This window comes from Sinocyclocheilus grahami, unplaced genomic scaffold (assembly GCF_001515645.1).
Source record: "Sinocyclocheilus grahami isolate Dianchi unplaced genomic scaffold, SAMN03320097.WGS_v1.1 scaffold510.1, whole genome shotgun sequence".
Classification (NCBI taxonomy): domain Eukaryota; kingdom Metazoa; phylum Chordata; class Actinopteri; order Cypriniformes; family Cyprinidae; genus Sinocyclocheilus; species Sinocyclocheilus grahami.
Window position 1 is genome coordinate 92,661 of NW_015505689.1, and position 12,848 is coordinate 105,508.

Sequence of the window (12,848 nt, forward strand, 5' to 3'; positions counted from 1 at the left end):
GCGGGTGGTGGTGGTTCCTCTGGCGAAGTTAACGCAGGAGATCTCCTCGAAGCGCAGGTGAACCGGCGGCTTGTGCACGTAAATGAAGCCTCGCTCCAGAGGATACAGCAGCCCTGAGCTCGCCTTATACGCACACGTTATACACTGAGACCTCGAGTGACTATACACACACACACACACACACACACACACACACACACATACAGAGATAAAGACTGACTTAAGTAACAACTTCAAAATGAGCTCAGCTTCTCATCTTGACACACAATATGTGACCCTGGACCACAAAACCAGTCATAAAGGTAAATTTTTCGAAATTGAGTTTTATACATCATCTGAAAGCTGAATAAATAAGCTTTCCATTGATGTATGGTTTGGACAATATTTGGCTGCGATACAACTATTTGAAAATCTGGAATCTGAGGGTGCAAAAAAATCTAAATATTGAGAAGATCATCTTTAAAGTTGTCCAAATTAAGTTCTTAGCAATGCATATTACTAATCAAAAATTAAGTTTTGATATATTTATGGTAGGAAATTTACAAAATATCTTCATGGAACATGATCTTTACTTAATATCCTAATGATTTTTGGCATAAAATAAAAACCTATAATTTTGACCCATACAATGTATTGTTGGCTATTGCTACAAATATACCCCAGCGACTCAACACTGCTTTTGTGCTCCAGGGTTATATATATATATATATATATATATATGAGAACTAGGTGTGGATAACAAGCAATATATAACCACAATATTTGGTGTAAAAAAGGGTGCGCGATATTTATAATTTACAATAATTTCATAATTGTTGTTTTAACGATATGCGAGCGCACACCGAGTCAAACAAACATCAAAAAAACAATCTCGAGTCCAAAAGCTTTCGCTGCATGATGAAGCCCATCACATACAGTAGAATGCTGTTAAAATGACCCTATAATTCAAGTTACGAAAGCAAAAAAATATCCCTGTATGTTTTTGTTTTTTTATATATTTTAAAGTAATGATACTTAATATCACACAAGCAACAGTGCTGTTTTCCTGAATATCTGCGCGATCGCGAACGTGATATTTTATACCACAGTTCAACAAACTAGAAGTTAATTGAGTGAGTTATATTTAAGACAAAACATTGTGTTTTGCCAATAAAAAAAATTCCAATCAAAGCAGGAGCTGAAAATCTGGGTCTCAGATCAACACTACGATGTTTCATTCCTGAATGAATCTGCTTTTGAATGAATCATTTGAGTCAGTGATTCAATGATCCATTTATAAAGACTTGCTTTGTTTCTGAATGAATCATCTGCTTTGAACGAATTGTTTGAATGAGTGTTTTAAGTGCATCACTCATTAAGACAGGGACTTGCTGCCACCTACTGGCGGCTTAAGTGTCATTTATCGACGACAGGCCCAAACCAGCCAAAGTACCAGCACAAAATCAAAAACATTGTGCAACTATTGTTATCGAAGGAAAAAAAATGTAATAAAAAAAATTGGATCAATATCACACACACCTAGGAATAAAAACATTTAATATATTTTTTAATTTTTATATATTAAAAAAAAGAAAAATTATTATATGACAAAGACCAAATCATTGAGAAAGGGCCTTTCTGAACAGGTTATTCCTCATTTTCTCTCTAAACGTAAACTGACTGTAACGGCTAACTGCTCCCATTCAGCTGTGCTTTGCTCATCTAGTACATCATCCACCCCTAATGAGAAACATAAAAAGTTGAGTTTAATATCTTTACAAGCGCATCTGTTTGTGAGCTTTACCCCTGGAAGTTCCCGGGCACCGTGATCTTCCTGTTGACCAGAGCCTTCATGACCCTGCTGACGATCTCGTAGAGCGGCCCGGACATGTTCTTACTGAGCTTGCCTTCATAACGCTTCTCCACCTCATCCCTAGAGAGGACAGAGACAGATCCAGTCAGCAAAGCTAGCGGCGGTGAACCTCGGACAGACAGAGAAAGCCCAGCGTACTCACTCGCTCATGTTCAGAGCAAGACTGAGCTCTTCATCTTTGGAGAAGAGGAGGATGAGGAAATGATAACGCGTCTGACCCTGTTTAATGGGCGGGTCGAGACTGATCTGGAAAACAAAAACATTCAGACTTGATCAAGAACCACAAAGCAGCATTTTTATAAATGTGACCCTGGACCACAAAACTAGTCATAAGGGTCAATTTTTATTGTCATGCATCTGAAAGCTGAATAAATAAGCTTTCCATTGATGTATGGTTTGGACAATATTTGGCTGAGATGCAACTATTTGAAAATCTGGAATCTGAGGGTGCAAAAAAATCAAAATATTGAGGAAATCACCTTTAAAGTTGTTCAAATGAAGTTCTTAGCAATGCAATTACCAATCAAAAATTAAGTTTTGATATATTTACGGTAGGAAATTGACTAAATATCTTCATGGAACATGATCTTTACTTAATATCCTAATGATTTCTGACATAAAATAACAATGTATTGTTGGCTATTGCTACAAATATACCTGTGCGACTTATGACTGCTTTTGTGCTCCAGTGTCACAAATCATCTGTAAAGATTTACTGAATAAAACCTGAGATTCTGCGTTTAACCAGCAGGAGGCAGCACACCAATGCATTATTGAGCACGGGACACAACAGGCATGTTTACATGCACTCATTTTTATCAATACAAATAAATCCAATTCTGTTTATACGCATTAGGGGTGTGTGATATTGACAAAAATAAAGGTGTCTCGATATTGGGATTTTTTTCTAGAATGATAATTAAACTGTTTTGCTAAATGGGTTTTTGTCCTTAGCTGGTTGAGGCCTTTAGAAACAGATGTCTTTATGAATGGATCACTGAATCATTGAGTCAAATGGTTTGCTCAAAAACAGATTCATTCAGGAACGAAACACTGCAGTGTTGCTCCGAGACGCACAAATGTCCAGCTCCGACTTTGATCAGAACTATTTTCATTAATGAAACAGAAAAAAACAGGCAATATTGTGTGCAAAAATGCAACTCGCTCGATATTAACTTCTTGTTAGTTGAACTGCTGTATAAATGTAATAACATATTTGCGATTGTGCTCACAGGCTAATGTTTAGGAAAACAGCTTGTGTGATATTACATAACATTATCATATCTTAAAAATAAAAACTTTTACATTTTTTTTTACATTTAGTAGATGCTTTTATCCAAAGCGACTTACAAATGACAATGGAAGCAATCAAAATCAACAAAAGAGCAATGATATGCAAGTTCTATAACAAGTCTGCTGTTTGCTTTCGTAACTTGAATTATAGGGTCATTTTAACCGTTTTCTAATATGCTTCATAATGCAGTTAGTGCTTTTAGACTCTCAAAGACTGTTTATACAAGCTTTTCGATGCTTTAAAGCTTAATTTGTTCCTGGTAATATGATTATTTTAGGTCTATACAGCAATGATTGACATGATTTTCAAGTTGTCAGTCTGACTGAGCCATCAAACCAACTCTAAACGATCATTTGAGTGCATGTAAACACAGGAGGCATTAGGTGTAGTTTGTCTTTGTTGGTGTGAATCACACAAAACTCACCACAAAGAACATCTGCCTCTGGTCCTTGTGCGGCAGCAGGAAGAGCCGCAGGACGGTGGTGTAGGGGATCTTATAGTCAAACGTCTTCCCGTGCAGGTGCAGGAAGGTGGGGTAGATACGGATGTCATACCTGAAACACAGACACTAACGCACTCAGACACAAGTCTCAAACACAGGCCACGTGCATCATAAATCATTCATTATTTATGTACGTTTGAATAAAGAGGTTTTATGAAAACTACCTTACATGCAACTGAGCTGTATACAAAAGGTTTTATTTGAATGCAGTTGATATATTATCTCAGGGCTCTACAGTGCGACCGAAAACTACTGCGTGCGACTGTGAAATTTTGGAGAGCAACAGCGACTCATCTTAACCATATATGTGATTGCGCTCAGGGGAGCTTCAAAGGTTTCTACGTGTTTTTGCAGCATTGAGTAATGCATCACAGACATATCTCACGAATCCTTTCATAAGCAAAGTGTAGACAGGGTGTAAATAAGAGATTAATTGCGCAGTGTAGAGAGCGTTGTTGATTATAAATGTGAGATCGCGATGAACTAAGATGAGTGACAGCTTTTAATGATGATGAGTTTGTAAATGTGATACTGATTTAATACAACAGTTCAATAAACAAGAAGTTAATATTAAGTGACTTACATTGTCTGACTATAACACCATGATCTGATTTTGCTCTATTTCGTGTCGAAAATAGTTTGAAACAAAGACACAGCGGAGCCGCTGCGCATCTCCATTCAAACACAGCGGTGTTTAGTTTATGAATGAACTGCGTTTTTAAACGAATCTAGTGAGTCAGTGATTCATGATTACCCATTCATAAAGACAGTCACTTGCTTCGTTCCTGAATGAATCAGTGGTTCGAATGAATCAATTGAATTAATGATTCAGTGATAAAATCAGTGACTTGCCGCCACCTGCTGGCAGTTTTAGTTTCATTTTTAAAGTATCTTTTCAGTTATTTAAATCATTTAATATTTCTATATTCAAAATTATATATTTAAAACATCTCATCATGAATGTATGGATTTAATTGCACTCATGCCACCTCTGAGCCTCATTAAATGTCTGAAAATACACCAACAAGCCACTTGTGTGTCACCTCTACAAAATAATTTTGTTAATACTGATTTCATTTGATTGGTAACTTATGTTTCTTATTCTACTTGTTCTTATTCTGTCGTTTTAACTACAATTTTTAAAAAGCTTATAAAATGTAATTTTTAAAGAATTTGACAAAAGATGACATGCTTTTAATAAAGTTAGAAAAATGCCACTACAAAGGTAAAAACAAAATTCCCCTGTAAATCACTTTAAGGAGTCAAATATCAATCACCTCGTAATGTGAAGGCTAATTTTTGATAAAATTTCGGATTGATTAGAAGGTGCTCCTAAAATTGTGACCGTGCTCCTACATTTTTTAAGTTAGGAGAACAAGTGCTCCTAAAAGAAAAGCAAGCGTAGAGCCCTGTATCTGAAAATAAATAGCATTGAATATAATAGTTTTGTTGTTAATTTTAATCTCTAATATGTGACCCTGCAGCACAAAAGCAGTGTTAAGTCGCTGGGGTATATTTGTAGCAATAGCAACAATACATTGTATGGGTCAAAATTATTGATTTTTCGTTTGTGCCAAAAATCATTAGGATATTAAGTAAAGATCAAGTTCCATGAAGATATTTAGTAAATTTCCTACCGTAAATATATCAAAACTTAATGTTTGATTAGTAATATGCATTGCTAAGAACTTCATTTGAACAACTTTAAAGATGATTTTCTCAATATTTAGATTTTTTTGCACCCTCAGATTCCAGATTTTCAAATAGTTGCATCTCAGCCAAATATTGTCCTATCCTAACAAACCACACATCAATGGAAAGCTGATTTATTCAGATGCTGTATACATCTCAATTTCACTGGTTTTGTGGTCCAGGGTCACATATTATGTAGCAAATGAGAGGGTTCCCATAGAGTTTACAGCATTAGTTAAGATATTTTTTTTCTTTAATAAAACTAAACTATCGGTATTGAGAAATATCATTCTGAATAATATTGTACATTTTGCATACAAACATTTGGTAGTTTTGTGGGTTTGTAATGACATGAAGATGAGTAAATTACATTTTTTGATGAATTAACGCTTTAACAACTAATCAACCAATCTGGCAAAAGAGGTGTATAGTTGTGTCACGGATGCTTTAAAAACACAAACTCACCTTCCTCTGGGTGTAAGGCACTGAAGCTCTTTAAAGACGCACACAGCGTCTCCGGTAGCCTGGATGACATCTGCCTTCGACAGAACATTCTTAGCGAACGCCTGCGACAGAGAGAGCGAGAGAGAGACATGATCATCACACACACACACGTCTAGTTTACCATGCCTGCGGGGACTCTCCATAGGCATAATGGGTTTTCTACTGTACAAACTAGAGCTGTACGATATATCAAAATTATCAAAATCTCAAATGTAAATATCGCGATATGCATATCAGAATCATTTTATTAATAGGCTTATTATTATCTTATTAATAGACACACATACACAATTGTCAAACTACCCGTCTCGACAATCATTCTTGTAAACACAGTCAGTTATGCTTCACTGTAAAGCTGCTTTGACAATCTGTATTGTAAAAAGCGCTATATAAATAACGGTGACTTGACTTGTTTAAATGAATGTAAACAGTGGAGAAAGAACTCGGATGTGTATCATTACACCGAACCCGTGCAGTCGGTCTTAAAGGGACAGCAGCCTATAAACACGTACTGTTGTTAAGCACAGCTTTAACAAAGATTAGTCTACATTTAATTCATACAGTGAACACTATGTAGTGTTAATTTACACTTATTACACTTCTGTACCTGAATACTACTGTTAGACCTCATTTTATTTCTAACTGTTATATTGTATTTATCTATGCATGTAATTTGTGTATTTGTTTTTTTTGTGTGTTCACTTGCCTTTAATCATGTTTGAACTTTCTTAGGCTATAGTTTTTACTGTGGTCTTGAAGAAGCGCTTGGTGTACTTTAAGTAATAAACGGAAAACAAAGTTACATTGATATAAAATAAGTGGCATTACTTTTCTTGTTTGTTTCTTCACACTGATGTTAAAATTACATTTTCAGAGTTGTAACATAACTTATGTAATGCTAAAACACTGCTGGTCACTTTCAGAAGTTGTAGCTTTCTTTTCCAAGAAAGAATGTGAAACATATATTGGTTATTGTGACCATGGAGCACAAAAGCAGTGTTAAGTCGCTGGGGGATATTTGTAGCAATAGCCAACAATACATTGTATGGGTCAAAATTATAGATTTTTCTTTTATGCCAAAAATCATTAGGATATTAAGTAAAGATCATGTTCCGTGAAGATATTTTGTAAATTTCCTACCGTAAATATATCAAAACTTAATTTTTGATTAGTAATATGCATTGCTAAGAACTTCATTTGGACAACTTTAAAGATGATTTTCTCAATATTTAGATTTTTTTGCACCCTCAGATTCCAGATTTTCAAATAGTTGTATCTCAGCCAAATATTGTCCTATCCTAACAAACCATACATCAATGGAAAGCTTATGTATTCAGCTTTCAGATGATGCATAATTTAGAAAATTTGACCCTTATGACTGGTTTTAAATAGGTCCAGGGTCACATTTTAATTTTTAATCAGCCAAATATTGTCCTATCCTAACAAACCATACATCAATGGAAAGCTTATGTATTCAGCTTTTTTTAATTCAGAAAATTTGACCCTTATGACTGGTTTTGTGGTCCAGGGTCACATTTTAATTTTTTATTATTTTAAAATATAATTTAAATAGATTTCACACACTTAAAGCAATATCGTATTGCACATCGAATATCACATTATTTAACAAGGTATTGCATTTTTCTTCAATATCGCACAGCCCTATATATTCTATCACCCTATACCAACTCTACACCAAAACCTACCCCTCACAGCAAACCTTGCATTTTTACATTCTCAAACTCATTCTGCAAGATTTATAAGCTTGATTACCTCAATTTAGGTCCCCACAGTGACAAGTCCCTATGAGTCTGTGTATTCAGGTTTAAGTCCCACCGGGATAAAAAAACATGTACACACGGGTTGCACCGACTAGTCGACTTTAATGCTCTGCCATGACGCTTTAAGCTTGACGTCGACTAGTCGCTGGTCCTATAGAAGGCGCAACAGGATAAGAAATCTTTGAAGGACTTCCACATTTACGCTCCGTTTCCAAACAGTTAAAATGACAAATAAATGCATACTCTGAAAGTGCTCCACAAGACGTGTGTGATTATATTACTGGATGCTCGAAATTGAATAGGAGAATACACGTTTTAAACAGCTTATTGTGCAGGTAAGTTAATCGCCATTCTAATCTAATGCGCTGCTGCACTGTAACGCACACACAGGCTACAGACAGTAGCTCGTACATCACGCACACATCGCGCGCACACAGAATCATTCAGCGTGGAAATGTACCGTCAACACGGTTCTGTGATTTCTCAAAATAGCTTAGAAACTGAAAAGTTCAAGCATATATTTCTAAATCCCACAGCTTCACTACTAGTAGAGAGACGCTGCCAGGTAGAATTAATTCAGAAATGCAATCGCTCTCAATAATGCATTCACATGAATGTAATCTTTACTGTGCTACTTTATGTGTATCTGATTTAGAACAAGCAGAAATCTGTGAGAAATATAACGACCCAAAGACAAAAGAACTGATAAAAAAGCTGCTATAGGAGCAATAGCCATGTGGGCAGCTCTGTGTCATATGCCATAGCTGTGCAGAAGGGGTTTGAGTCTCAGCTCCAGGTTCAGGCTTATTTGTTCATTAATGACATCCTCAGCAACTAGTCGACTCGACTTTGATCACATAAAATCAACTTAAAAAAAAAATCAGAAGTCGTTCAACCCCTAACACACACACACACACAATCACACACACATACCTCCACAGGGTCCGAGCCGTCGTCTCCGGTGTTGGGCGGGACATAGAAGCGGACCTCCATGAGAGACACCTCCGCGTCGTCATTCTGATGAAACTCCACCGTCACCTCGTTCTTCCCCGTTGCACACTGGGATACGCCGGACAGCGGGATCTCGAAGACGGGACTGTCGCTCACATCAAACGACAGCAGAGACCCTGAGCGCAGACAGAAACAGGGACCATGTCATAGAGGGCAAATTCAGTTTATTTTATTATTTTAGCCTCAGTACATGACAATTTACACTAGGGCTGTCAAAAAAAATTTGAATTTCAATTATTAAAAAAAAATTACAAAATTCGAATGCAAAAACGTTGCATCGAATTTTAGGTCTGCATCAGCCGTCAGGCAGCCTTATCAGTGGGGCACGAGATGCGATGACGATGTAGTGTCATTGCATTTGAATGCTTTTGTACGCCTATCCAGTTGAACCCACTAGATGCGGCGCTGCTACGTTGTTCATTCAATATATTGCGGAAAACGAGAGCATCAGTGTGGAGATGTTGTTTACGTCAAAACTGAAACCAAGCCGTTCACACAGTACGCATATTTATCTCATTTTCTAGAGGGACATCTATCAGCGTTGCACTCGCGTCTCGCACAAGAGAGCGCCATGTTTAGAAAGCCATGTAAAACTAATTTAAGTTCAACTTTTAAAAAACATCAAGACTTTATGGCGGTTTTTCCCCATCCCACAGCATCTCAAGTTTTTAAATGAAGAAATAGCCTACTTTTGTGATTGTTTTCGGTTCTTTGTATTAAACTATGCATGGTGCTGTTTTGTTTTTTCTAATTGTTTAAGCAACTTAAACATTATTTTATGTTTAAGTTTCTTGACCCAGTCATAAGGGTCAAGAAACGTGCATAATATTTTGCTCGATGCGCCCTCTTGTGGCCTCAAGAGAGAAGCCAAAATCTTTTTTCCCCCTAACTGAAATTATGCCTTTTAAATTCTAATATAAATCGAATTTTGATCATATTTAAGTAGAAAATTTGAATTCAGTTTTTCAGTCATTTTGACAACCCTAGAAAGTTAAGAACAGCATTTATTTGAAATATAAATATTTTGTAACATACATTTTTTACACTCACTTTCACTTTTGAAAATTAATTACCCTACTAATTTTGATAAACAGTTTATTAAGCAGTTAATATATTTTGATACCTGATTTAATGTAAATACATTTTTTTTTAAATTTTAATTTACAGTGGAGTTATATATTGGTTGTATTTTTGTTTATTTATCTTTATCAGTCAATAGTAATCATATCTGTCTGCATTGTATATAATTTAATGTAACCTTTAACAAATTTCAAATGTAATATCTACTTTATCATACTGTACATTATAAAACTGACTTGTTGCATTTAAAATGACTGATTTTAGTATTTACTTATTTTTAACAAGGCAGCATAGAAAGAATTTTCATATCGGTCATTTATCAGCCATAACATAATAATTAGTGGATTTTTATTGGACAGGACTTTAATCTCGTGCACTGAGTGAGTGAGTCTGAGTGAGTGAGCCTGTCTGTTTGTTAGTGAGTGAGTGAGTGAGTGAGTGAGTGAGCCTGTCTGTCTGAGTGTGAGTCTGTCTGTCTGTGTGAGTGAGTGAGTGTGCCTGTCTGTCTGTGTGAGTGAGTGTGAGTGAGCCTGTCTGTCTGTGTGAGTGAGTGTGAGTGAGCCTGTCTGTCTGTGTGAGTGAGTGTGAGTGAGCCTGTCTGTCTGTGTGAGTGAGTGTGAGTGAGCCTGTCTGTCTGTGTGAGTGAGTGTGAGTGAGCCTGTCTGTCTGTGTGAGTGAGTGTGAGTGAGCCTGTCTGTCTGTGTGAGTGAGTGTGAGTGAGCCTGTCTGTCTGTGTGAGTGAGTGTGAGTGAGCCTGTCTGTCTGTGTGAGTGAGTGAGTGAGTGAGTGTGAGTGAGTGAGCCTGTCTGAGTGAGTGAGTGACCGTCTGTCTGTGTGAGTGAGTGAGTGAGTCTGTCTGTGTGAGTGAGCCTGTCTGTCTGTCTGAGTGAGTGAGTGAGCCTGTGTGTGTGTGTGTGAGAGAGTGAGTGAGTGAGCGAGCGAGTGAGTCTGTCTGTCTGAGTGAGTGAGTGAGTGAGTCTGTCTGAGTGAGTGAGTGAGTGAGTGAGTGAGTGAGAGTGAGTGAGTGAGTGTGAGAGTGAGTGAGTGAGTCTGTCTGAGTGAGTGAGTGAGCCTGTCTGTCTGAGTGAGTGAGTGAGTGAGTGAGTGAGTGTGAGAGTGAGTGTGAGAGTGAGTGTGAGTGTGAGAGTGAGTGTGAGAGTGAGTGTGAAGAGTGAGTGTGAAGAGTGAGTGTGAAGAGTGAGTGTGAAGAGTGAGTGTGAAGAGTGAGTGTGAAGAGTGAGTGTGAAGAGTGAGTGTGAAGAGTGCGAGTCTGTGTGTGAGAGTGTACCTGTGAATTTGGCAGTGCCCCAGTTCCAGCCCTTCACACACATGTCCTTCTCCGCCAACTCAACCTTGTAGTTTGTTTTAAAAAATGCTGCGATTTTCTCAAAATCCTGCGGCAGGGAGGAAAGAGTGAGAGAAAGAAGAGATAAACAGAATTAATGCCTCACTTCCCCTGACTCTCTCTCTCATCCAGTCGTGGGTTCATTAATAAAGCGAGTTGGCGGCGGCGCTCGGCCTTCTGGGATGGCAGAGGTGTGTGTAATCCGGCCGGAGGCTGATGCGGAGCACGCTCAATCAGCCTGTTTATTTATCCAGCGCTGCACAATCGCTTCCACATGTCACTCCACCAGGTGTGTGCGAGTCCATCTGCGCGCTAACGAGCTTGGCACTGCTTAGCGAATCCCTCACGATCACATTAACATCACACAAACCCGCAACTCTCACACACAGCTCGCCCTGATCCTCAAAACATGGCTTTCTTTCCCTAAAGTAAAGACGGAACAATGACGACGCTGTTAAAGTCAGCAGTTAAACAATGCACAGCAAACAAACATACTGCATGCTCATGTCAACTCGGTCTACAATACATGTTACAGATTCCTCCGGAGTTACAGTGCACTGCTTAATAATAAACTTGTCATGTTGGTGGTGACACCTCTCTTGCAACATGTTTAACTATCACAGATATCATACTTAGCTTTTTTGGCTTCTGATCGCAAATGTAGCCAAGTATCCGATTCTGGAATTTAATTTTCGATTCCCAACCCTATTTAGGACTGGGCGATAAACGGTATCATATCGAGATTGCAATAAAATTGTCAATAACCATGAGCTCTAGACATTTTTACTCGATATGGATTAATCTAACAACAGAAATAAATGTTAAAGCAGTCAGTGCATGTCGCCAAGATGCGAGATTGTGCTGTATGAATGAATGGCGTGATTTCGTCTGATGCAAACTAAAAAAAGTTACATAATCCTCGCTGTGTTTTCAGCGTCTGCATCTCAATATATGAGACATGAACCGCTCTGAGAGTCACTTCAGCAGCTTTACTGTGATTCATTTGAGAGAAACTACGTCAAATACACTGAAACTACAACTGAAAGACCTTCACGACAACCCGTCAAAACTGAAGTCCACTTTAACTTGAAATTATGACTAATATATATTTCTATTGTATGACTAAATAAAATTCTCAAATAGTATTATTTTTGAACAAAGTAGGGGTGTGCGATATTGACCAAATTATATCTCGATATTTTCTGGGATTTATCGATAACGATAAATAGATGATATTTTGCTGAGTGTGTTATTGTGCCGGTATCTTAAGGACTGCCAAAGACAGCTGACTCCTAATGTTTTTAATATTCTGTGTGGTGGTCGGTTCATACTGATAGAAATTCATCTTTTCCAATAAGTTTAAACTGATTTTTGCATTTTTACCTTTATAAAGCCATTTTTTCTAAAAGTGTCCATTATCTTTTGAGTCAAATTCATACATTTAATCAGGGAATTAGAATAGTAAGACATATGGGCTGTTACCGAGCAAATTAAATCCACACAGACGCTGCGTCTGAAGCGGCATTTAGATGTATTTACACACATGTATTTTGTTTAATGCAAGACATGAATGCTTTTAACCTGCAATTACAAATGCATAAATAATGTTTTGATATATTAAACATAAAACGTTGACTACTGATATCTGAAATGATTTAAAACATGAAAAAAAAAAAGCCGAAATTAAAACCGCCAGTAGGTGGCAGCAAGTCACTGTTAATAAGTGAGTTATTGCGATTGAACCGAATCATTTAAACGAGTGATTCATTCAGGAACGAAACACCGTC

General features: G+C 37.4%; 1 protein-coding gene across 1 annotated transcript in view; it reads right to left on the reverse strand.

The window, feature by feature from the left end:
• LOC107554702 (FACT complex subunit SSRP1-like) overlaps positions 1–12,848 on the reverse strand; it is a 21,994-nt gene that overhangs the window by 2,476 nt on the left and 6,670 nt on the right. The window contains exons 4-9 of the mRNA XM_016237288.1: positions 11,005–11,110; positions 8,559–8,752; positions 5,806–5,906; positions 3,571–3,700; positions 1,995–2,098; positions 1,784–1,912 (exon numbers count right to left, since the gene is read on the reverse strand). Of these exons, the coding sequence (XP_016092774.1) occupies positions 1,784–1,912; positions 1,995–2,098; positions 3,571–3,700; positions 5,806–5,906; positions 8,559–8,752; positions 11,005–11,110 (764 nt within the window). The remainder of the gene's footprint in view (positions 1–1,783; positions 1,913–1,994; positions 2,099–3,570; positions 3,701–5,805; positions 5,907–8,558; positions 8,753–11,004; positions 11,111–12,848) is intronic.